The sequence below is a fragment of the Grus americana genome, chromosome 22 (assembly GCF_028858705.1).
Source record: "Grus americana isolate bGruAme1 chromosome 22, bGruAme1.mat, whole genome shotgun sequence".
NCBI classification, from domain to species: domain Eukaryota; kingdom Metazoa; phylum Chordata; class Aves; order Gruiformes; family Gruidae; genus Grus; species Grus americana.
The window spans coordinates 3,669,937-3,695,409 of record NC_072873.1 but is presented as its reverse complement, the minus strand read 5'-3'; the positions used below and the strand labels follow the sequence as shown (position 1 = coordinate 3,695,409).

General features: G+C 59.2%; 1 protein-coding gene across 3 annotated transcripts in view; it reads left to right on the top strand.

Annotated features, from left to right (window-relative positions):
- Positions 1–1,170: 1,170 nt before the first annotated feature.
- ZNF385C (zinc finger protein 385C) overlaps positions 1,171–25,473 on the top strand; it is a 59,772-nt gene continuing 35,469 nt past the window's right edge. For 2 of the 3 annotated variants that reach the window (XM_054801406.1, XM_054801405.1), the window contains exons 1-2: positions 1,171–1,308; positions 7,797–8,045. In XM_054801406.1, coding sequence (XP_054657381.1) covers positions 7,799–8,045 — 247 coding nt within the window. In that variant the 5' untranslated portion in view covers positions 1,171–1,308; positions 7,797–7,798. Of the gene's footprint in view, positions 1,309–7,796; positions 8,046–24,278; positions 24,341–25,473 lie in introns of those variants that run through there. The other variant, XM_054801407.1, reaches the window with a different exon arrangement.

The following is a 25,473-nucleotide window of genomic DNA, read 5'->3' as shown; positions in this document are numbered from 1 at the left end:
CCCTGCTGAAGCTGATTAATCAACTCGTTACCAACGCAGCATTAGAAGCTGAGGGATTGCAGGACCCTGGGATGGGAACTGAGAGGCACTTCCCAGGTTTTGGTTCCTGGGGCAGATGGACAGGTTCTCTACGCCGCTGAAGAAAAATAGTGTTGTTCCCTCCACGGTGTCTCCTTCAGTTCAGGTTTTAGCTGTCCTCGCTGTTTGGGAGATGTGCTGATTCAGGGACAGCGAGCCCTGTGGTGTTAATGATCTCTGATGTGCAAACGAGAGGACAGGCACGGCAGCGCCGGTGTGCCCGTGCAATGCCCTCTGCGTGCCTGGGGTGCTGCAGGATGTCCCGCTGCCCTTCAGCGCGTGGGAGAGGGGCTGAGGGGGGACCCCAAGGGCCATCTGAGGGTAAGAGCCAGCCTGAGTGCTTGGGGGTCTCGGACCGTCCTTAGACCTCAGGTTTGAGCCCCTGCGTGCCCTGGTCCCCGTGCCAGGAGCCACCGTGCAGCCCTGAGCTCTTTGGGAGGCTCACGCTGATCCTTGCTCTGACAACGGATGCTTTATGCACTGATCCTAAAAGGTGCCTTGCTCCGGCATTAGTGGAGCGTATGTTGGGGCTGGGGGGGGGGGCAGAGGGGGCTGGTTTGATACCGTGTTATGAAATGCTGAAAGTGCTGCAGGCATGGCCAGGGACCTCTGAAATCTGAGGGCTGCCTGCGCCTGCTCAGCTGGGTCCGGGACATCAGAGCATCTCTTGATGCCGTAGCAGGTCTCCTGGGCCACCTCCATCCCGGGGGGGGCAGAGCACCCACGCGCTCGCTGCAGCCGAGGCCGGTTGCCTTCGCATCCCTCATCCCTCTACCAACGCCTGGTGCCTCTTTACGAAGCCGCACGGGGAATTTTCTGCGTCCAACCTTAGAGGCAGCCCCGGCAGGTCCCCCGTCTCCCTGCTCAGCAGCAGAGCTGATGTCAGGTGCATTCGCCCGCTCTTGGCTCAAGGTAGCTCCTCCAGTGGCAGCCTCCTGCCAGCTGGCGCCTGCTGCCCCGCGTGACGCTCGGGGCTTTTTGGGAACTCGCTGAGCCGCAGGCACCCAGCTCGTACTCACCCTGGCTCTCTCTCGCCTGGAGGCTGCTGATGAGGGCTGATTTAGTGGCTATCGAACCGCATTTGAAGTGCTCCTTGAAATATGAGACAAGTGTCGGAAACTCTCCGGGCGTAAGGGTGTCTGCGGTGCCCTGACAGCTGCGGCACACGGGCAGGAGCCGGCTCGGCGGTTGCGAAGGGTAGGGCTTGGCGTTCCCTTTGCCGGAGACCAGGTAAGAGCCTCTCCGGGCTGGGCTGGGGGCACCGGGTGCTGCCTCTTCGGTGTCGCTTTGTCCCGAGCCCACCCGGATGGGTCAGCTGGGAACCGCCTGCGCCAGCGGTGAGGGTCTACGCGAAGGCAGGACGGTGCAGCTGCCTCCCCCAGCCGGGCTCCTCTGCGCCCCCGGGGGGGGTCTGGGGCTCCCCGGGGGGCTCTGGAGGGTGGACACAGCCGGGGTCCCTGGTGCAAATACCCGCCTGGCCTCTGTGATGGGGTCACGGAGCTGCTCCAAGACTCGAACTGCCCTTCTGCTGAGATTTACGTCTCCAAGCACGGTACAACTATTGGCTAATTTGTGCGTTCAAGCCAATTTTAACGGGGACATGCTATCAGCTCTAACAACGTATTTCTGTAAAAAAAGTGCAAACTGAGCCAGCAATGAGATGCAGTGATTTCAGTCGCGCTCGGGTAAGGGTTTGTGGTATTTTCTGGCTTTCCTGTGCACCTTTGCAAGGCAAACAGGGCCGTTGCTTGGGGGGTTTAAGTGAGTTTTGTGCCAGCTGTTGGTGGTGACTTTCATACTACTACTTCCGTTGCTTTTATTTACTATTATGTACACTTAACCAGAGGTAAGGAAAGCAGATTCAGTGTTATGGAATCATGTGAAATCAAATCAGATTTTTTTTTTAATTTATTTTTTTTTTTTTTAGATTTGTTGCTTGCTTAGCAAGTTCATCCAGACTTCAGGTTCAGGTGGTAGTTTCCCTGATTCCACATTGCTGAATGGGACAGATCAGATTATCAATTTTGATATTGCTTCAGCTCTGCAGCGAAGGTGGTTTTACTTGGGTGGAGGTTCTGGCTGTGCATGTTGGGGCCAATCTGTTCAGACCCAATAAAAGACCCAGGGGACACAAATCGGTGCCGATGGCAGGATGGAGCCCGGGGGTCCCTGCCGGGGTGGGACTGGAAGAACGTCCCCGGGCAGATGCTCAGGCTGCATCAGGAGAGAAACCTCTGGCTGGGCTGTGTTTAGCTGTGCTCCCTGCGCCCCGGGACGGCCTCGCTGGCCTGTCCTTGGGTTATCTGGTCTGTCAGAATTGAGGCAAAGGTCTCAATGTTCATCGAACCCGTGCTCTCATCAGGATTTCATGGCTTGGCCAGAACCCTACTGCCCTGGAGACTTAGCTCATGCTCAGCCAGCTGCTTTTCTGGGTGCAAGCCTATTCCCTCTGCTAAAAAGCAGCTATTTGGAGATTTTGGGGGCCCCAGCATGGAGGGTGAGTGACTGCAAGACCTCTGCCACGTGTCCTGAGCTCCAGCTCCTCCTTTGCAGGCTGAGGGTGCATAAATGTGTCAGCATGCTGCAGATGTCTGCTGGCATCGCCCTCATTAATCCCCCTCGCTCCTCCCTGTCGGCGTCGGGGGCTGCTGTCGCCCGCAAGCTCCTGGCAGAGCCACCCAGCAGAAGGTGTCCAACTGTGGCACAGGGCACTCTTCGGTCCACCTGCACAGCCCGGGGGCTCGCTGAGACTTCACCCTCCCCGGCTGCAGAGGTGAGGGATGCTGCGTCCTCGTGCTCGCGGCGGCACGGAGCTGCTCTCTCTTCAGAGTGAAGTGAAAGTGGTGGGTTTTGAAGAGTTTGGCTCACGTTTAGGAGCTGAAGTAAAGGATGTCCCAGCGTGGGGCTTCAAGAACTCGTCCACCGGCTGCATAGAGCAGCCACCGGGATGTCCCCTGCGGAGGGGCAAGCCGGGAGGCACCGGGGTCTTGGGAAATGGGATCTCACTGCTGCGTGCGCGCCAAGGACAGGGCAAGGCCAGGCCCTGAGTGCTCAGGCGACCAGTCAAGGTTCTCCAGGGGCTGAAATTAATTCGGGCTGTGGCATCAACTGAGCGGTTACCCCGGAGGCCAGGGATGCAGCGTCCCTGGGGCCAGTGCCAGCGTTGGGACAGAGTCCTGCTGCCCGGGCCCCCGGTGCAAATGTTATCTGGCCTGGCTCCTGGGAGGAGAAATTGCTGTTGGTGGGGAAGCGTGGTCTGTAGGAGGCTGACCTGGGGTGGTCAGGGATCGGAGCAGCTGCTGCAAAGGTCCTGGAGCAGAGGGAGCGGCACGTGCTCGTCCGGCAGAGCCTCGCTCCGCCGATTGCCTTCCACCTGCACGGGATGCTCTCTGGAAAGGAGGCAAGTCCTGCTGTCGTGCACCCTCTATAAACCAGAGCGTTTCTTATTTCAGATATTTAATGCCTGGATTTAAAAGTCTTTCCAACATTTGTCAGCGCTTTACAGTCTTTTGCAACATGTTTATGGTGTTATTAAAAAAAAGAAAGAGAGGGAGAGACCTGAGGTTATGGGCTACTGTATAAGAGTATAAAACTGACCTTAAAGTGATGAGGTCGCGGTGCAGACCTGCTGTGCTGCTCGGGCTGGGGAGACCCAGCCTGACGGCTGGAAGTGATGGGGGGGGCAAGGGGGTGGCAATCCCAGAACCAAAAAGTGATCGCAAACAATAAAAGCAGTGACGATTTAGAAGGGAGAAGCTCCCTTGGACGCGAGTGCTGCAAGTCCTGGGCTGGGGGATGGCTGGGGCTGGGGGACCAGGGCTGAGGACCAGGGTCCGGTGGGGGACGGGACGGGGGCTCGCCATGCAGGGTGGGCACCGCGTCCTGGCAATGCCGCACAGCGGGAGGACGGGCGCTTTGACGCAGCGCTCGCCGCTGCGGTGACACCCAAGCTGCTCTGACCTTCTTTTATTTCAGGGAGATTTGGACATCTGTCGGGGAGCTTTTCGCACCCGGCAGGAGCCTTTCGCCCCGCTCGGCCGGTGGCGGGGCTGGCACAGCAAAGGGCAGCAAAAAGTACAGATAGCGGGGGGCATCGTGGGCCCGGGGAGGTGTCGTTGATGTTGATCAGCCAGGTGAAATCTGGGCGGAGGTGGGAGCCCTGTGCCCCTTGGGAAGACCACCCAAAAGAGGAGGTTGCTCATGGTCCTCCACGGAGAAGATAAAGGCTTGGCTTTGTCGGCGCTGGGGTGGGATAGGGTTGTGGAGTTGGGATGCGGTGACCCTGTGCTTGGTGCTGGGTTCAACTCGGAGCCCCTGACTCCTGTGGGGGGTGTCACTTAACCTTCGCCATGCCTCAGTTTCCCCTCCTTCCTTTGCATGGGCACCCTGAGTACAGCAGTCGTGTTGCAGGCAGGGTGAGGGCTGGGCTGGCCATGGAGAGGACCTCTTGGGGACCTCAGCCCGGGTAGGGAGCCCACACTGAGGTGCTGGGTGCTGAGCAGCCCCCCAAGATCCTCAGTGCTTTGCTGAAAAGGTGAAATCTGCCCCAAAGGAGCTGTCAGTCAAGGAGACGCAGGTCCTCACATGTGCAGTGACCTGTCCCAGCCACGAATCACCAAATTTATGGTCCTGACACCTGAGAAGCAGAACAGACGCAGCAGAAATTAAATGAATGAGACGAGCGTGCGTGCAATTAGGACAGACCTTTTAAACACTGCAACGAGAGCCGGGACAGGGAGCCGCTGTCTAATCAAAGCAACAGCAGTTCCTTTTTTTAAGACGAGGGAGACTTTTGGGATACTTTGTCCACATAATGTTCCAATTTTAGCTCTGCGTCCCGGGATGCGATTGCATTAAAAATACCCGGGGAGGGGGAGGATGCCAAGGGCACCCGGGGACCTGCCTCCGCTGGCGCGTCCCCACCAGCGCTCCGTGTGTCCCGCTGCGTCCCCGAGGCCCCGTTTCGCATTCCTGATGCTGATCATCTCCCAGATCTGCTTTCCGGCTGCTCCGATAATGGTTATTCTGGTAAAAGCCCTCTTCCCCAGCGTCCCACAGGGCTCCCTGCCCATCAGAGTGCAATCAGGCATCGATTGCTGCGAGTTTTGGGGAATGACCACACCTCTCGGTTTAGGGCAGCTCCAGCCTGCTGCCGTGCCGGCCCCGAGTGCACCGGGTCCAGGAGGTTTCATTTAAAAAAAAAAAAATCAGCTATTTCTTTTGGGCTTTTGTAAATAAAATTTAGATTGGTTTTTACATTTTTCCTGGTTTTTTTTTTTTTTTCTGAGTCTTTCAGGGCTGAGCTATGTTTCTCACTTGTCTCAAGCACGAGGGCTATGAATTTCTTTTTCATTTTCATTGAAATGTGAAGTTGGAGCCTCAGGAAAAATTCTGAGTTCTCTAGAGAGTGTACAGAGTTAACAGGTACCAGAGGGCTGCATGCGAGCGTCAGGCTTCTAAATCCTTCTGCCAAAAAGTAGATTTACTTATTTTTAACATAACCTCCTTTTAGTTGTGCTGCTTAGTATTTTAACTGGTGAAGGAGTTTAAGGATCTTATTGCTGATGTGTTTGGCTAATTGTGGAGTAATTTGGGCTGGAAGGGACCGTTGGTTGGTCCAACCTTCTGCCCGACGCACGCCTGGCTTCAAGGTTGGAGCGTGTCGCGCTGGTCCTGGTCCATCCTCACGTGCGAACCCCCTCCCTGAGCAAAAATGACGTTGATTCCTTCAGGCGATGGTGACAAGCGCTGCGGTGGGCGCAGGGTGGCGAGATCCCTGGGGGTGACACTGGGCTGGCTCCGTCTACATCTCCGCTTGCCACGCGAGCAGGGTCGGGGTGTGGGGTGGGGTGGGGGGGCAGCCTGGGTCACCCCCATCCCTGCAGGTCCTGGCTTAATTAACAGCTCGTGGAAAAACCCGTCACTTTTTGCTGACTCCTAAGGGAGATGCTTGTTGTCACCTCCAGGGAGCTGGACAAAGCGAGACGGCTCTGGCGCCTTGGAAATGCCAAAATCCGCCGAGGTCCGGGCCGTTTGCCGCACGGGTGGGTGGGTGGGAGCACACCCACGCACCACTCGGGGGGGGGGGGGTACCCACTGCCGCCCCCCGTCCCCGCAGGGCTCCCTCCCGCACCGCCGGCCCGGCTTGGGCTTTTTGAGAGCCCCCTCCCCACGCAAGGAGCGGGGCCGCCCCGATCCACCGCCCGCTCGGGTTTGCCGCGGAGACCCACGCGTGGGAAGCGGCGCGGAGCGTGTGCGCCACCGCGGGGCCGTGGCCGGGGCTGCAGCGCTCGGAGACCGCCCGGCCCGGGCTTGGGGCCCCCCCCCCTCCCCACCAGGGTCCGGGCACGTGAATTTTATGTTTTCTGCTTTTAATGCATCAAACCCCACTTTAGCTGTGCGGCTCCTGGCGCTCCCCCCCCCCCCACGCTGAGTGGGTGGGTGGGCAGCCCCCACCAAACCCACCCACGCTGGGGTCCAGGGGCTTCCCTGGGGTTGCTGCCGGGGAACCGGGGCGCTTCTCGGGGCGCTCACGTTGCAGTGTGTTGGTTTTGGGGAGAAATTAGTGGGCTTGTCCCGGAGAGGAGCCCGGCCTGTCCCCTCCTGCGCAAATGCGGGCAGGGAGGGGGGGACTGCGCTCGCCGTGGGTGCGGGACCCGGAAAAACGAGCCGTGTCCGAGGGGATGCGCAGGGCCTCCCACCAGCGGGATCAGCGGGCTGGGGCTGCTGGGTGAGGTTTTCCAGGATGGTGCTGTACCAAGTCAGGCAGGGACGGCTTCAGGCTGCCCCGTTGCGTGAACCAAAGCCCCTGGTCCGGTCCCTAACGCCCGAGGAGTGCCTGCGCAGCCCTGCCCGAGGATGCCGGGGACATCTCTGCGGTGCACCTTTGGGGCCCGTCTGGCCACCCACGGACACCCCTGTCCTTGCTCTTGGCCCCTCGGGGTGTCTCGGCGCAGCGTGCCTGGGTATTTGTAACCGGCAGCTGCCAGCTCCAAGGTGGTAACTGGATCGCAGGGCTCGGGTGACCTTCGCGCCTCTCCGAGGCTCAGCTCTGGATGTCCCACCAGCTCCCAATTCGGGGTCGAGCCATGGGGACAGTGTGTCTGCGAGACAAAGGCCACAGGAGGGCCGTCCCCAGCTGACCCCAACCCCTCCGTGGGCAGCTCTTCCACGTGGTGACCCTGTGCAGGTCTGGGACTCGAGCTCCCAATGCGAGCTGGTCCCGCAGAGCAGGACGGGCGCCTGCGTAACACGGGCGAGAAGGTGTTTGTGGCTCGAGGTGCTGGTGCCAGTCCTCCTCCTGCCATGGTGGGGACGGGCTGTGGGACATCAGAGCGGCACACGAGTCCTTCCAGTTGAATTTCTTGCCTGCAGAGAGTTGGTTACCATCCCAGCTCTGCCTTGGGCCAACCTACGGTGTTGTCTGGGAGTGAACAGAAAGACTTTAGCTGACGTGAGGAGTGTCGTCTGGTGCTGGAAACTTGGAAGAAGTGGGTTATTCCCTGCTCCAGCACTAACCTCCTAGGAATGCTGCTGCTCATGTCTTCCTGCCCGGTGCAACTCCTCGCAGAGATGCAAACGTTGGTGCTCTTGCTCGAGGAGTCCCCCCAGATCCGGGCAGCCTGGGCACCCCACAGGCGTGGGACCTGTTCTGGTCCCACCTGACCCTTCGTTCTGGTCTCTCTGTCCTCACGGCAGGTCTGTCCTTCCTCCCGCAGGCATGAAGCGACCCCTGAGCCCATCCCACAACCCCGAGAACGGGGTACGGCTGCTGGAGGCGGCCAGCTGCCCGCCGAGCCAGCCCGAGCAGCGCATGAAGCGGGAGAAGAAGCACCAGTCCTTCACGCTCTGCGAGGTCTGCAACATCCAGCTCAACTCTGCCGCGCAGGCGCAGATCCACTACAACGGCAAGTCCCACCAGAAGCGCCTCAAGCAGCTCAACAAGGGGAAGATGCCGGCAGCCCAAGGTAGGAGCCCACCCGTCAGGCTGAGGTTGCCCAAAGGTTGCCCTTGCTCTGGGACAGCTGCTCCGCTGGGCTCGGTGTGCCGGATTCATGGGATGTTTGGGAATGCTCTGTTGTGTCCTCGGCGTCTGTCACTTGCTGCTCTGCCTGAACTCTGGGGGCTTCCCCACCCCGCTGTCACTGCTGGTCCTCAAGTGGTTTTGGGGCCTGAGAGCCCACGGTGCTGTGCCGGATGGATGGACATGCGTGGGTCCTGTCCATGTGCAAGCGTGGCTGCTGGTACTCTGTGTCTTCATCAGCATCTCTTTGGGTTTCTGTAGATGACTTGTGCAGCTGGGATGAGTGCATCCAAGGGTGGAGTGGCTGGTGGTTCTGGGTTACTGGCTACCTGCTCTCCAGGTGCCACCTTGACCCTGTCCCTCCAGCCTCCTGCCGTACACGTGTCCTGTAACTGCCGAGTCTGGCTGCTGTTGACTCAAAATGCTGCTTCGATTTTAGTGCTGAGGGTTAAGGGTCGACCACTCAAGCTCTCAAGTGACATTTTCAAATATGGTTGGAGGTTTTGTTGGAAACTACAATCTTCTGAAACTTCACCTGCGTTTTTCTGTTGAGGTGCTCCGCACCGGCAACCCGCGCTCACCTGCTGTGCCCTGCGCTCGGCTACTCTGGCAGTACGTAGCTGCCTCGGGTCCCACTGGCCCTTTGACATGTAACGTCCTTGGCAAGTTGTCCTGTTGTGCTGGCTCGTGGTGGGGGATCTTGCTTCTTTCCCGCCGGCCTCAGGCTCCCATGGCGTGTTTGCACGGGGAGGTCGCTGCCCCAGGTCCCTCGTGCAAGGGGAGCTGTTCCCTGCCGTTAGCTCAGCGCTGGGATATCGTCTGCTGCGACACCGACACTCGACGGGGTGTACGACAAACCAGACGAGCTGAGCTGTCTGGGGTCGATGTGTTTAACAGGGTCGATCTGTTCCAGTGAGCAGGAAGCACCGGCACTGCAACAAGGGCAGCTTTTGTTTTGCGTTTAGAGACCGATGTTTATCACGAAAGCCGCTTAGCAGAAGTGGCAGCCAAGACAGCTCCATGCTTGCCCTTGCCGGGATGTTTTAAGGTCCGTGGTTTTGTTTCACCGAGTGTTTAGGCGATGGGCTGAGTGCACGGGCCCTCTGCAGCGTTAGGAGGCAAAGGTGTCTTTCGGGGGATGCCCAAGCACCAGCACCCGAACTCCCAGGGGTGACATGCTCAGTGGCCTGGTTTACTTGCTGGTCGTCCATGCGATGCGATGTTGGGGGCGTAGCAGTCCGAGGCTGCCGTGAGTTGGGGACGGTTTCTCTTTTTGGCAGCGGAGCTCCTGTTAATCACCTAATTATTATAAAACACCTCTGTTGTGTTATGGCTGGCAGGAGAGCAGCCCAGCCTCATCCCTCCAGGCAGGCTCGACGTCCACTCGATGTTGTTAGCAACTCCAGGAGCTGCAGAGCTGCATATTAACTAGTTGCCAGGCTGCAGCACGAGGAAAGGGTACGTCTGCTGATGGCCGGACAAAGCCTGCGCTAAAGAGCAACGAGGTGATCCCTGCCACGCGGAGCCCGACCAACCCGGTCTCTGGCTTCCTGCCTGTTTTTTTCCCCAAATGTCACCCTGCTGAGGGTGGGTTCCTCTAAGCCCCTCTCGGTAGTTCTCCGGGGCGCTTTCTGAGCGAACGAGAAGGGTTGGCGCTTGTCCCCGGGGCTGCGTGGGTGGGTGAGTGGTCCCGACCCCTCGCCGTCGGCCGCGATGGGGATGCTGGCACGCGGCAGGGATGCTGGCGCAGGTGCTGCGCCGCCGGGCGGGAGCTCGTGCGAGGGCAAGGACCGGTTCGCCCTCTGTGCCATCTGTTGGCGTTTACCTGGCCTGGGCCCGTACAGCTGACTGCTGCGGATTTTCTCCTGCGTAAAAGCAGGGAAACGTGCCCACAAATGTCACCCTGCAACAACGATTGGCCAGCTCTGCCCGAGCCTTTCGGCTGCGAGGCTTTGCGTGGTATTAAGCAGCAAACCACAGGAATTCATCCTTCCTGGGGCTGGCACAGACGTCTGTGTGCCCAGGGCAGTGCCCAGAGCCCGGTGTCCCCATCCCGGGGCCGGGGCCGGGGCCAGCGCTTGTCCTGGCACCCTGATGCTCTTGGAGGTGGGTGTCGCTGGCTGCGCACCCTGCGGCTGCTCCGTGGGGAGCGGTGGTCACGGGGGTCTGGATGTGACCCCCTTTGAGCCGCAGGGTCGCCTCAGTAACTGCCCTCCTTTCCTTAGAGACTAATTGCAAGTTGGATTAATTAGCTGAGGTCTCTGAAGCGCTTTGTAGCTCATTGATGCTTTTATCTGCTGTGAGGGTGATGAGAAGTTGAGGGGATGGGGAAAGGGCAGGAACATGCTGGAATCCTGTAAAACAGGGTGTTTGGTGCTGGCCCATCGCTCCCAGCACCCCGACTGCCCTTCTGCGGCCCACGGCGTGCTGTCCTGCAGGGAGCTGCTCTGCTGAGGAGCCATAAGGAGCTGGAGTCCAGTCCCAGTTTTGTCAGGAAACGTTTGTTTAATAACATCTGAAGGGTTGGCAAACAAATCTGCAATGCTTTTGCGAACAGCAACGCAGCAGCAGGTTGCAGGGTGGTAAAACCTGCGGCATCTGCACCCCCCCACACCCTCCAGCCCCAGTTCGTGAGATGGGTGATCACGGTGATGCTCTCCGGGTACCGGGGTGGCTGCGCTCAGCGCCGGTGCCTTCACTGCTGTGCTCACTGGCGCCTTCCTGCACGTCTGCATTGGGGTGGGGGGGTCCTGGGTGCGAATCTGGACCCGTGCTCCCCTCCGGCGCTTTCCATCCTGCTGAACACCGAATTTCCTCAAAGGCAGGAAGGTGCTGACGGGACCTGGCTCACAGCCGGGTCAGGAGGATGCTTGTCCCCAGGAAACCAAGGGGGTGGGCAGCCGGGTGCTGCGGTCGGTGCCAGGGCCCTGGCCGCACTGCCCTGCCTTGGCAGACCCCTGGGGATCGGTCTGTATAAATACCTGCTCGTGCTCTTGCTAAAGACCGGGCAGGCTGGAGCTGTAAATTCCTAGCATGGCAATGGTCGTCTGTATGCCAAATCCTGCCCTGCCCGGTGGTAGTTTTGTTTGAGCAAGGTCTGGGATATGCAAAGGAGCCGGTCTGTTTATCATCGTTTACTGACAGATGGAAATATCGCCGCTATTTTAATGGGAACAGGGCTCATAAATTCCAGCCTGGAGCTTCCAGATTCTCCCCCTGGTCCGTGTTGTGGCTCGATGGGAGGCTGTCCAGGGATACATTTCCCACCAAGCCAAAAAATCTCAGAGCATGCGAGTATGCTCTTTGTACTTCTGCATCGTCCCTGACCTCCGCCAGCGTCCAGGGCTCCAGCAGCCAGTCGCAGCCCTCGGGGCTTTGCCGTGCTGTCAGCCTCGCGCGCGCTTTGCTCTGGCGTTCAAGGTGAAGTCGGCTTCTGCTTGCGCAGGGCTGCGATTTGCTTATGCGGGGAAATTGCAGGCGGCATCTGCTCCCCTCGCCTCCCCATCCCTCCCGCCCCCCCCGCGGCGGTGGAGACGCGGCGCCCGTGCAGGACGCTGCTCCCGCTGCAGCCCGCTCCGCTCGTCCGGCGCCGACCTTCTCCCCCAGGCTTTTGATTAAAAATGTCATTTCTAGCTTTGTCACTGCCAACCTTTCCCAGCCTCCTGAGGCGTGAGCCCGGGGTTGGGGGGGGACACACACACGTGGCTGCGGATCACAAATTAGGGCTGGGAACCGGCTGACGTGACACCCGTGTCCCCTCCATGCTGGTTGCCGAGCGTGTCGCTGGCACTGCGGGTGCTCGGTGCCACCCGGCCCTGGAGAGGGCAGGTTAACGCGGGGGTCTGATAATGTGGCAGCGCTGGGGGAGCCTTGGGAGGAGAGGGGGTGTTTTTTAAAGACAATGGAATAAAGGAAATAATTGTTAGACAAAGATGGGATATTCCTCTGAGCTGGAATCTCTGTCTCGCGCTGACATCTACAGCTACATCGAAGGCAGCTTTCACAGACGCGATCTTCCCTGTTTCCCCTCTGGCTTCCCTGATCAGTTATTTCTGCAAAGGCTGTAATCGCTCGCGTTTCGGGGAGCAAAGCTGTGGAGGAGCTTAGCTGGCAAACAGAAGCGATAATCAGTATCATTACAATTTATTAGCTCTATGCCAGAAAGAACCTCAACTTAAAAACAAATTATTGTTCATTAGGCATTTTCTTGCAAGGCAAATCATAGATTTCTGTTGTCTCGTGTTGAATTGCAGTGCAGCAGCAATTAGATACGGGATGTCCACAGATGAAAGATGTTTTCATGTTGCAGATGCCAGTTCAAATCCAACTGGGTCAAGAGTGATTTAATTACCGCCTGTGATTTTTTTTCAAGGATGCCCAAGTGAGCTCAGTTTGCTCTTGGTGTCCTCGTGCTCCCGCAACCAGGAGCGGGACCCCCCCCATTGTGGCGCTGAAGGAGCAGCAAGAGCTGTGCCTCCCCCCAGATGCGGAGCGGCGGCTGCAGGCGCAGCCTCCGGCGCGGCTTTTGTGTCCCCGGGACAGGGGATGAGGGTTTGCTGCCTTCCCTTTGTCCTCCTGGATAATTCCAGGGGCTGCCCGTTGCAGGATGGGCTCAGCTGGGGCGTTTCAGGAATTTACTCTCCTGCTGTCCGCCGCTCCCCAAAAAACGCCTTTCTCCCAGTGTCCCAAATGTAAAATGGGCAGCTCGTGCTCCTTCGCTGCCGGAGCTGGCGTCCCCGGGCCCTGTCAGCTCGTATCTCACTGAAATGCGGTGGGGAGAGCGTTCTGCTTTGTAGCCGGAGTCTCCCAGCTTCCCGGGCAGATCCGAGCTGACAGCGGCTCCTGCCCGCCGCGGCTGGGGGCGGTGGGTGCTGGCAGTGGTGGGAAGGGTGCTGTGCCCAGGCATCTCCGGTGCCGGGAGGGTCCACGCGACCCTTGAGCCCATCTCAAAGTGCCTTTCCCAGCCCTGGGGGCTGCTGGGCTGCTCCCCCAAACCCAGCGCTGAGGCCGGGTGGGCAGGATTGGGCCAAAACACCCGGAGCCAGCTGTGCCCTGATGCAAATCCCTGTCGCACGCTCTTCCTCTGCCCCACGTGCCCCGTGCCGTTACGTACCCAGACCCTCTCCGGGGCTGCCCGGTGCCATCCCCCAGCGCTTGCACTGGAACTCCCTGCGCTGCCCCCCCACCCGCCCGGCAGCACCGCGCCGAAATAATGGCTCCTCGCAAAGGGGAAGATCCTGGTTTCCCCAATTAGCCGCTGAACTGTCTGTCTGTGTGCGTTTGCAGAGCAGAAAGGTTTGAGATGAGCAGAGAAATCGGTGTGACAGCTTCAGTATCGCTGGCTCTGCAGCGGAGGGGACGGGCCCCCGCAAGGGGACGTGGGGACCCCACGGGGGTCTGTGCCGCTCCGGGAGCCGGGGAGGGGCTGGCGGCTGCCGGTGGGAGATATCTTGTGTTACACAGGGGGTGCCAGCCGAACCCCCGGATTTTGGCAGCGGGTGGAACTGATTCTGGGTGCTGGGGGGACCGCCCGTTCCCCTCGAATGGCTCCTCCGTCGCAGCCCACGGTGCAGACCCGGGGATGTGCGAAGGCTGGTTTATCCAGACACGGTGATGGGCCGCGGCGTTAAACCGCTGGAGACCCCGGAGGGGTCCTGGGGTGCTGTGCTGCTGAAGGAAGCCTGACGTCCCTGGGCATCACCCAGGCTGTCGCTGGCCTGGTTGCTGCCTGTTCTCCCCAGCAAAGGGAAGGTCCCTGCTGCCTGTTGCACTGACCGAGGAGTTACTGGGTCACGGTCGTGCTCTCACCGGGATAACCCGGCTGGTAGACACGTCCTGAAACCCACCCGGAGCATCGCCTGAGGAAGCGATGCCCTGGTGAGGAGAGCAGCGGAAGGAGGGAACTCGGCGTGTCTGACCGTGAGCAGTCTGGAGCATCACGCGTGGCCGCTGCGTGATCCTGCTCCACCATCCTGCTCCGAGCGCTCCGACATCTCGGAGGTCAGCTGCAGGGAGCGTTTCCTCCTGCCTTTCCCCTGCTGCTCTCTGCTGTCAGAGCTCTTCAGCTGTTAATTACCAAGAAAATGGGTGCCAATCTAATTTTATTTTTTCAATTTCATGTTATGCACGGAATCCTTTAATTGTCTTTAATAAACAGGGCGACACTCAGTGGCGCTTTGTCTGCAATAAAATCCAACGTATTGATTTAAACAATATGCAAACATGCAGGATTATAGTCTAATTGGGGACTAATTGGGGTGCAGCAGCCACGTTGCTGGCTGGGCCAGGGCTGGGACGTCCTCGAAGCTGGGGCAGGCGCGGTGGGAAGATGCCCGGCTCCTCCGGCCGTGCCGGCCCTTGCCGGGTGTTCCCATCCGTGACCAGCCTCGGCAGCTTGCCGACGGCCGCAGCACCTTCCTCCTTAGTTCCTGTGGCTGTTTGCTGCTCTCCTGCTTTTGGGACTTTTTGGAGAAATTTGGCAGGGAAAGCAAAGGGTCCGGCTGGCCCGGGAGCCACGTTCGCAGCGCTCCCTCGCCTGGCACGGCCCCTGATCCTAACGTCGGCTGACGGGATTAGGTATAGATATCGGGGAGGAAAAAAAGCAGTTGGGAACGTAACGGGGTGGCGGGCGAGTGGGGAAGGGCAGTGGGAAGGGCAGGCGAGGGTCTCGCAGGGGTTTGGGTGGGGGGAGCGCTCCCGCTCGACCCCAGCCGGGAGCTGAGCCCGTGCCTCCCGGGGACGTCGACGCAGCACATCAGGCTCTCCTGAACTTCCCAACAGCAGATCCGCGCCCGCCCTGGGTGTTCAAGGGTCTTTAATATTCAGCCGTGGCAGCCGCTGCAGCCGCCCGCGTGTCGATCGAGAACCCCGTGGCCAAGCAGAAGCGGGGTTCGTGTCTTAAGCTTCTGTAAATTCAGCGAAGGACAAACATACGGAGCCCTCCCGCTCGGTTGGCCTCGGCTGCTCCCTTCAGCTGCGAGCAAAGATGATTAAAAATAGCTTTTTTCGGATCAGATTTGAATAACCTGGAATCTCAGTGGGGGAAATTTAATGGTTTTTCACGTCTTAAAGATGTTTGCTGGGATCAGGTGTCATTTGAAGAAGCGCAGCCGGGTAATTGTACATTTTTCCTTCCCTCTGCTTATTCCCAGGCTTTTCCCTTCCCTGGTGGGGCACGGGGGTGTCCCCCGAGGTGGCAGCGAGCCCTGGTGGGGCCGGGTGCTGTGCAGAGCTGGGGGGAGCAGCAGCCCTGCCCCAGCCCAGCTACCTGGGGGGGTGAGAAAGGGAGAGATTTACCCCCGTCACCGGGAACGGGCAGAAAAGCTCCATTCTGCTAAATGAGCCTGTTAGACCAAAAAAGCCATTTTACTTGGGGTGGGGGGAAGGGCCCGTGGGCTCCCCGTGCGAGAGACGCCGTGGGAGCCCAAACCCTCCACGTTAGCCTTGTGCCAGCCCATTAATCCGGAGGAAACTGCTCCCTTCTTAAATCCTCTGAAAATACCCCATTAACTCGCTCTCCTTCTGAAAAGCCCAGCTATTCAGCTTATCATGGATTAATAACTGTATCATAATTAATCTCTGATTTTATTGAGTCGGTAACTTCAAATAAAAAATAAATTGATCAGCTGTTAACTTTTGCTAGAAGGATTTTCTCGATGCAGAGCCTTCCCCATCGGGGCACTGCCCCTCCGCTCTGCACCCTGATTTCTGGCCAGAGGCTTCAGGGATTTTTTTTTTTTTTTCCCCCCCTGACACACTTATTTTAAAAAGATCCTTAAAATTTAAACTCTCGGCCAAAAAACGAGGCAGAGAAGCTACTGGGCTTTGCTCACGCAGGCTGTTGCATGGTGCTCGGAGGAGATCGGAGCCCCCCTGCGATGGGGGCTCGGGGGGCCGGGGCGGATGCTGCAGCTGCATCCACAGGAAGAGTTTGCCTTAAAAGAGGAAAAAAACCCTAGAGACCAGGTCAAAAGATAACAAACTAAGATAGTATATATCAAGTATAATTTTTGGGTGGGCTGGCAGCCTGGTGCCTGGACCGTGGGGGTCAGCGACCACGGGGGTGTTGGGGAGGGGAGCGGAGCAAGCTGCGGTTCCTCAATGTATTGAGGGGAGATGGGGGGGGTCTCATGGGAACGGGACCCGCGTCCGAGACGGTGAGAGGTGTCGCTGCGGAGGGTGCAAACGGCGGGGTGGGGGAATGAGTGGCGGGAAGGACGGGGTCATTTTGAAGGGGGAGACCTCGGCAGCGACTGTCGGCTGCGGGCAAATATCGGAGACTGGCTTTTTGGCCCCGTGCCAGCCCCCAAATCGTCTCCCGAGTGTGAAATGGCTCTGACCTTCACAAGGCGCTTCTCGGGGAGGGCGCGGGACGTGTTCATCCGCAGAGGATTGGGCATCGCGGATGGAGCGGGGAGCTTCGATCCGAACGCCTAGTCCTGCGCTCGGCCGCGTGGCCGGTTCCTCCTCTGATAACGTGCCAGCCAAATTTTTAGCGCTGCTCCCCCCCCCTGCTTTTTTTTTTTTTAAATCACCCTCATCAAAAGGCTGCCATCGGCTTTGGTAGCTGGGATAAAGGGAGTTAGCAGCAGCAGTCTGGCAGGGCTGTTCTCCGCACAGGACGCTGCCGAGACGCGCTGCCGGCAGAGGCTGAGCTGTGCTGCGTACAGAGGATGCTGCTGGCGGTGGCGATTTTTCCCAAAATCAGGAGGAAATTGCCTCGTGTTATTTTTCAGCGCTGTATTTTGTGAGCCAGTTATCCTTAATCTTGGCTTTTGCTGTAATTTTCTTCCGTTTGGTTTGCTATCAAGTTGCAACAATAGCGTTTTATGGCCACTTAGCTCAGGGATGAGTCACACGTGATGTTAATTAGAAGTGGATTAAGAGCAACGGGGAACATGCAGCCATGGAAATTTCACAGTTTCCCATGTAGCATCAGCTCAGCAGATTTGGAAGAGGAAAGCCTGGGATTTATTTTAAGTGGGGGGAAAAAAATGGTAAATGCGCAGCTAACCCTGAGCGTGTCTCAGCTCGTTAGCGGCCGCTGATCCCCATCCCCAGAGAGCACCGGGCCTTTCCCGGCGAGGGCTCCAGCAGCGACTTTGAGTGGGGGGTGAGGTCCCCCCGGGAAGGGGACGAGGTGCTGCTCCGGGGTCAGGCAGCTTCTGGCTCTCACGGCCGCCCCGGGCGTCGGAGCCGTCTGCATCCTGCTGGAGGGGGCTCGGCTGTGCCCCCCGAGCGCTCGGGTGCTGCCGCACGGCCAGCGCCCTTGCACAAAGGTACGTTTTTGGTCCTTGAATGTCCCCAGCGAGAGGTGAGGACGCGTGGGACCTCGGGGGCCCCGTGGGATGTGACCGTGGGGGAGGCTCTGCTGTTCCCGGGGACGGGGGCAGCCGCTGTCCTGACGTGGGAGGGAGGTGAAGCATCCCGCTCCCGCGCCGGCTGCTGTCAGCGGGGATTAGAGGTGTGTGCGAGGGCTGCACGGCCACCCTGTGCCGAGACGCCGTCCCAAAGAGCACCAGGGCTGAACGGGTGGGGGGGACCAGGGCAGTGTGACCGCAACGGGGAGGTGACTCGTTTGGGGTCTCGATGAGCAGCGAGGCTGGGAACGCAGCTCGTCCCTCCCGGTGCCCGCTGCGCCTCGGCTCGGCTGCTTCTCTGCATGCGTGTGCACACACGTGTGCTGCTTTTCCAGGGAAAAGGGGGGGAGCGAGTGGTTAAAAAAAAAAAAAAAGCAAATGGGGAGGGGGAGGTAGGTAGGACTGAGCTGGATAAGCGCGAGCAAAGGTTTGTGGGTAGTGTAAAGCTGTCACTGTGATTTAGGGTCGGCTGGTTAAACTGTTTTATGTTCACAGACAGTAAGTCGTAAGCAATATAAAATTTTCTATGAAGAGATGATCTTCCCTCGTCATGCTTTATGCCGTCTTTCCCAGAGTGATCTCTCCTTTTTATAACCCCACAGTGTCACGGCATGGTCGTGCAGAGGGAAAAAACCGGATTCTGGCCATTTCAGAAATGGCGACGGCCCGAGCCCTCGAGGTTGGGTTTGTGCCTGGGAGGGGAGCGAGGAGCGGGGAGGGGGCTGAGCTGCGGTCAGGGTGCTCAGCTCCCTCAGCCTGACCCCGGCGGCTGCACCCGCATTTTGGCTGCGTAAGGCCGGACCCAGGACCGATGTCCGTGATGCTCCGTGGCCGCGCGGGGAGCCCGCAGCACAACGGGGCATCGCTCCACCGTGCCGCTGCCGGGGACCTGCCCTCTCGCTGAGCCCCGGTGCTGCCGCGGGACAGCTGATATTGCTGAGAACAGACCAGCGCAAAGCCCGTGCGTGCCGGGTGGGTTGGCTACGAGTGACCGGTGTGCGCTCCTGCACGGCCGTGTCCCCTCCAGCACGAGGACCGGTGGCCTTTACCCTGCGGCTCCTCCCGGGGCTGCAGCCACCTCTCTGCTCTTATCGTCTTTTGGGGCAGGACTGCCTTTAACTGCAGTCATTGCACAATCGCCTTAAATTACGTTTTCTTCCTTTTTCTTGCCTCCGAGTTGTTGCTGCTTTTCGAAAACTCGCACACAATGCTGCTCCAGTTCACCTTTGATATTTTCTATAGCCATAGATTTATGAGTAATAGTTTCATTTATTTTACCATTGCCGTGTCAGCGGGAGCGTCTTGGCATGCTCTGTGCCGTGGCGCCGGAGCACGTGCCCGTCCCTGCGGTGCTGCCGCGCAGCCGGATGTGCTCCCCGACAGCGGCAGCTCCTCGGGAACCCCCCCATGGGGCACAGAGCTGAGCAGGGACCTCGCAGGCGAGACCGGAGCCAGTGTCACCCCCCCGGCTAATTAAGCATCAGAAAGATTTTGGGTAGCTGGTTGCCATGCCAACCCCCAGCTGAGCCGATATGGGGGCTCAGGAGCCCTGTGACCCCCCCCCGGAAATCTGCACGGGGCCGGGGGGAAATCGGCACGGCAAATGCTTTTCACCCTCCAGCCAGGAGGATGAGGAAGGAGGAGGAAGGCGGCCGCCTGGGTGCCATGTGGGGCAGCCCTCGGCCACGGGAAGGGGATAACGGTGCTGGGCCACGTCGGATGCTGCGTGGCTGGAGCTGCCGAGGCTCTGCCTGCGGTGTCGGCCATGCCGGGCGGGCTGGGGCTGCAGACCCGGGGAAGGGGGCAAGCTGCAGCAGACGTGCTTCCAGCAGCCCGGGAGCTAACGGCGGCTTTCCGAAGGCGCTGGGTTTCCACGTGGCTCCGCAAGCTGCTCCCAGTTAGTAGCCTTCACGTCACAAAACCTCTTCCAAATATTCCCAAGCTGTTGTGCTACTGTTGATGCCGATTACCGGAGGTCGGGGGCCGGGTAGGCTCCGTGCTGGCAGCCCCGGGCGCCTTCGTGCCGGGGTGGGCTCCAGGCGTCCTTCCCGGCAGCGCTGGGCGAGCTCGGGATTTCAAACGCAGCACGGGGTCCGCGATCCGTGCGCGCGTGCCCTGGGCTCAGCGGTGCGTGAGGGGTTTCTTCGTGCGCCGAAGTGTGGTTGCAGGTGAAACCCTCTGCCCCGTTTCTCCTAAATTAGATGGAAAATATCACACTCTCTTTCCGAAACTATTTACAGGTGTAACTTCACTCTCTTTTCCTGATAATTAAATATTTTTAGGTCATCCCGTTTCTCCACCCTATTTGCAGACCTGTCCTGGATGCCTTTGTAATTAGACATCTCCCTGTGAAAGATGATTAACGCGAGCACAACCCCGGCTCTCCTCCTGCATCCCGCCCGCGGCGTTTCCTTTATCCGAGCAGTTGCTCGTCCTTGGGGCTCCTCGCGGGCGTCCAGCCTGGGGCACGCCGGAGCCCCATCCCCTCGGAGGATGACGATGGATGGAGAAGCCCCTATTTAATGTCCCCAGACCTGGGGACACGGTGGCCGTCCTCTGCAGTGACACCCAGGCTGCAGTTATCATGGCCTTGATGTTAAATGGTGAGAATTTTGAGTTGCACTTTTTGAGTTAAAATTGCACTTGAGCAATTTTAAGCTGCTTTTTTTTTCGAGGTGGATCCTTACTAAAATGAGGGGAAAATAACGTTTTAACGCCATAAGCTGCAACAAAAAGGCCCTTAATGGAGTAGTTTCCATCACGGTTTAAAGCTGCGGCTTTGCTCAGGAGCTGGGATTAATGAAAGGGCAATATTGTTCTCCGCTCCTGAAACGGGGAAGATTAAAGTGGCACAGAGAAGAAAAGCCGAGGTGTTTGGCTGTTATCGTGGTTCTTAGCAACACGATGAGACCAGACCTTCCCTTCGTGGGGAAAATTGAGGTTAAACCCTGGCCGTGGGGTCCTGCCAGCGGCCGGGGGTGCGTGTCCCCCCCCGGGGACAGCCAGCCAACGCCGCGGGTCACCCCCCACACAGCCAAATGCTCCCCTGGTTTGCTCTTTTTAGATGCATAAAAATAGAAATGTTCAGGAAGTACTAATTAAAAAATCAGGATGCCCTGATCCGATTGGGGTGGGCGCCTGCCCGCGGACTCGGCGCATCCGGATGGGTCCCTGTTTATCGGGGGGTTGCTGGGGGGGGGGGGTGTCGTGGGGGGAACGTGAGCCGCAAACCCCATCCTCTTTGTGTGGGAACCCCCCTGGGGGGAGGATTCAGCCCTTAAAATATGTTATCTTAATCCTGAGCAAACTCGGGAGCAGGAAAGGTCAGCGCCCGCCTTCCTGGCCTGGCGGGGATGAACCGCCGGCGGCTGCTCCACGCCTGAGCCTTCTGCTTCTGACGGGGCTCAGGTTACAGAGCAGAAGAAAACCGATACGCGTCCTCCAGGTGTATCCGTCTTGATCCTATCTGGCATCTTTCACCCCCAAATTATACCCTAAATCCTTGGTGAACAAAGTCAGGCAGAAAGGCTCTGGAAGGCTCGGCAGACCTGGGCTGGGGGGGAGCTTCCTGCTGGTTTTTTATCCCTCTGTCTCCCTTCTCATTTATTGATGTGTTCATTGCCCAATTCTGGTCACTGTTTGCCAGGCTGCTTTTGGAGTCTAAGGCTGGGAGAGCCCGTCCTGGTCGTGTCTCAGGCAGCGAGGATTTTAACACTGCCCTCAGTAGGTTTCAGAGTAATCACTCTGTCGTGGTTCCTGGAGCCTGTCCTCACAAAAAGCCCAGCGAATCAGTGGCGTTAGGGACAGCCCGTGCCCAATCTGGTCCAAATGGGTCATGGCCAGATCCATTCCGCTTCCCGAGCGCCCTCCCCATCTCCCTGCCCTCCCTCTCCCTGTGAGCCGCTGCTGCCTGGGCTGTAGGCACGGCTTGAGCAGACTTGCCCAAGCAAGCCTGGCGCTACGGCGGCTGTGGGTGAACACTCCCCCTCTGACTGCATGTTCGGGATTTGCCTCTCCCGGGGACATGCGTGATGAGCTGCCGGCTGAGGACTGCTGGGGGGCTACGGCCGTGCCGGGGCGGGCAGCCTTGCCTCTTTGCGGAGAAACCTCCGGGTTCATCACCGCGCTCTCCTAACGCTCTGTCGTCAGGGCCCGGAGTTTGGTTAACAACCCGTGTCGAAAAGTAGTGACCGCAGCGGGGCGTGTAGCATCTGACGCAACGATGCCCGTTGGCTTTAAATTTTTTTTTTTTTAGTGCCTCCCACGGTGTTACGCAGGGATGGTAAAGCCGGTTGTCGTGGCCCCCGGGCGCCCTTCGCGCAGGCTCTGGTGAGGATGCTCGGCAGCGGCAGCTCTGTCCCGGAGAGGACACTGTGGGAAGAAGCGGCCATGGGCTTTGCTCCCCTGGGCGTGGGGCAGCTGGCGATGCCCCCGGGAGGGCGACGTGGGTCTGAACCCGGTGGGAGGGTTTGTGCTGCTGCCGTGTGCCAGCGCTGGGGTCCACGTACAAATATAGCAAGTTATGCACCGGCCGGACCCACGCCGCGTTGCTGGGAAATTCCAGTGATCCGCTGCGGCTGGGCAGGGGAGGGCAGGAGGCATTAATGGCAGGGGTCTGTAATCAGTACCTGCAATTAGCCTCTGCTCCAGCTGGCCTCAAAGGCTCGGCCATAAAACACGCCAGCCCACGCTGCCGTTCCTCTCTCCCACCCTTCCGTGTCACGCCAGCTCAACCCCTTCGGACCATGGCGATGCCAGCCGGGACCTGCCACCCCACGGGGATAAACTCGGCACTGGCCAGAGCAGGGAGATTATTTATTGATGAAATTGCTGTGCAGAACTCAAGGGGCTGGTCAGGGCTGGGGGTGATGCTGAGCGGAGGATGGAGCGTGGGGTTTCGGGCTGCACATCGGTCCGGCCAGTCCCTGCCAGCGGGGCTGGAGGTCGGGAGATGCCAGACTTGCCCGCGGCTTGTGGTCCTCCCGGGAAAAGGAGAACAGCCCCCGGATGGTTGTCAGCCCCCCGTTCCTCCTGGTCTTTACACCTCCGCGTTCTCCTCTGCCTGACGCTGGCTTGCAGTAACGCCAAACTGCTGATGACATTAAACAAATTAATATCGGGTTTAAATAGCCTGCCGGGAGGCTGGTAACAGGCGGTGCGGGCCCAGCTGTCAATCCCAGCTTAGCAAGTGCCCTGGCTAAACTTACCGCTGCTGCTAACGACCCCAAAAGCAATACCCCGTGCGGGGGGCACGTGTGCCCGGTGCGTTGGCCCCACTCGGGGCTTTGCTGGTGCCCGGGCGGGTGTCGGGAGAAGGACCTGCAGGATGCCCTGTCCCAGCAGCAGTGCGCAAGGGGGGCCCTGACTGCTTTGGGTGCTTCGCAGAGCACCAAAATGCTAGAATTTCCCCCAAAAGTCTGGCCTGGCTGCAGGACCTGGGAAGGGAATTTGGTATCTTGTGGTTTACATCTTTGTTTTCGCTCTGCTTGTGGCTGGAGGAAGTGGGTTCCTGCCCCGCTCTGAGTTGTCGGGCTTGAGGGAAGTATTTAAATCCCTCCTTGTTCTCGCCTCCCTTTCGTCCCCAGGCTGCTCTGGCAGGACACGAATGTTTCCTCTTTTCACGAGCAGGTTTTTCATCATTTCCCTCTTTAAAAAGGCACCATGCACCCAAGTCGTGAACCCCCCCCTCCTGAGAAGCTCCAGAGGGTGCGAGTTGAGCACAGAGAAGGCGTTGCTGTCGGGGTATCCAGCTGCCTCAGCCTTTGCTGACAAAAACGAGGGGGAGGGCAGCAAACCCTGGGCTCCAGGGGCTTATGCAGAACCCCCATCACGGGCGGCTGGGGCAGGTTGCCCCCGTCCACCCGTGTCACCCCACGAAGCGATGACCCTGTGTGTTTCCAGCACTGGGGGCCAGGGCAGAGCTGGGCAGGGATACCGGCCTGCCCAGGTTATCTGGCACCCTGACGGATGCTCCGGGGCTGGCTGGGAGGTTTCGGATCTCTCTTGCAGAGAGTGGCAAAAGGGATGATTCCCGCCGCTGCTCTCGGGCAAGCGCCGATGTCTCGGTTGTGAACCCCGAAAGCCGAGGGGCCGGAGAAGGGATGGTCGCCAGTGTGTGTGTGGGATGTGCTTGGCCTCCCGGGCAAACAAGGCTCATGCAGTCAGAGGGGCGGTTGGCTCTGCCCGCATCCCGCCAGCACGTGCGTGTGACCCTGCCCACGGGGGGGATTTTAGGGACCCTTTCCTGGGGGGGCAGCTGCCACGGCTGTGCTCCCCCCCCCCCAAGCAAACCTGGCGGTAGAAGCCCAGCACGGGGGGCATCTCCACAGGTGCCCGCCCAACCACGGCCACCCCAAAGCAGCCCCCTTAGGGTGGGTCCTGGGCCCTCGAAGAGAGCCGGGGGGTGCAGACGAAGCCGGTTTGGGCTCCCTCCTCCTCGCTCAAAGTTTCTTTGCTTTGGCAGCCCAGGCGTTCGCTCCGCGCCAGGCTCGGGAAGAAAAGGGCGCTTGTGCTGTGCCGGGGGGTGGGAGGGGGAGCGGGGGAGCCCGGCTCCCTCCCACCCATTGCCATGTTCACACCGGGACCTCCGCCTGATTTCCCCCCCCGCCGTGCTCCGGCTTGGGCCGAGGCGGGGCCGGAGGCGTGGGCGAAGGGCTCGCACCTCCCGGAGCCACGAAGCTGTTAATTGGGGTGTGCGCGGCTGCGTGGGGGGCTGCGTGGCTGCGGGCGAGCCCGCCCTCCCCTCCCCTGCCCTCCTCCCCTCCCCTGCCTGCCCTGCCCGCCCCTGCCTGCCCTGCCCGCCCCTGCCCGCAGCCCAGCCGGGCGAGCGGGACGCACCAGCAGCGCCGAGGTGAAGCAGCCGGATCCAAAATGCTTCTAGGTGGGTGAAACGCAACTTTCCCTCCCCCGTGGGAGCAGCCGGCCGGAGGCTGCTCAGCCCCATTGCCCCGCACCCCCCATTGCCCCCCCCCCCCCCCGAAAAGCCGTTTGTGGAGCTCGCTGCCCGGCTGGGGGGGGGTTGGGGGCAGCGGGACCCCCGCGTTACACCCAGCCCTTGGCAGCCCTGGGGTCCCGGGGCGGTGGGAACGGGGGGCTGCCGGGGTGGGGGGGTGGGGAGCCGGGGTGCTCGCCCTGCTGCTGTCCCGGGGATGTTCGTGCCCGCGTGGACCCAGTTCGAGCGTTCCTTTTGCCGAGTTACTCGAGCTTGAGAAAATGGCACTAAATTAAGGTACGAGTTGTTCTTTAAAGAAAACAATATAGCTAATTGTTTCTTATTTTCTGGGTAGCTCCGCTAAGGTTATGGGGAGGGGGGGTGTCTTTCCTCCCCTTTGCTATTTTGGCCACTGACTTAACTCTTCATAGCGAAAAATTGAGGTGGATTTATTTACTGCCAGCACCAGAAATATGTGATGCTTAAGGAGTCCGGGCTTGGGAGTGAGGAGCTGGTAACAGACTCAGCATCAAACAGAAATATTGCTTCACCTGTGGGGTCCTCATCCTGCTCCCATCAGGGCTTCAGTGTGCTTAATTGCCCTCATGAGATTTTCTTCTTTCTAAGCAAATCAGGTCGTTGGGGTTCCTTATTGCCATCCTGCCTGAAAACCCATTTAAAGACCTGTTCTTTTTTATTTTATTGCCTCAACTGTGTACCGTGCACCCACAAAATGGTCCCTCCCAGCCCAGGCACACATGCAGCCTGTTTCTTCAGCTCCCAGCCTGCTAATCCTAATTACTTACGGGATTCAAGCTGAGTTTGATTCACTGCATCTTATTGATTTTTCCCAGGGCTGCAAAAAGAGGAAGAAACAGGTCGCGCGCTGACACGGCTTTATTTTGTCCTTGCTCTTCGTTTGGGGGTCAGCTCCGACTTATGTTTCTGCTGTAGCCGCGATGCGAATGTTTGATGCTTTTTGTGTGAAATGAAGGCTGCGGGGGGGGGGGGAAGCGACCGGCAGCGCCTTTGAAGAAAAGACAGGGAAAAGCTGGCCGGGTGGGTGGTGGTGGTGGTGCTTT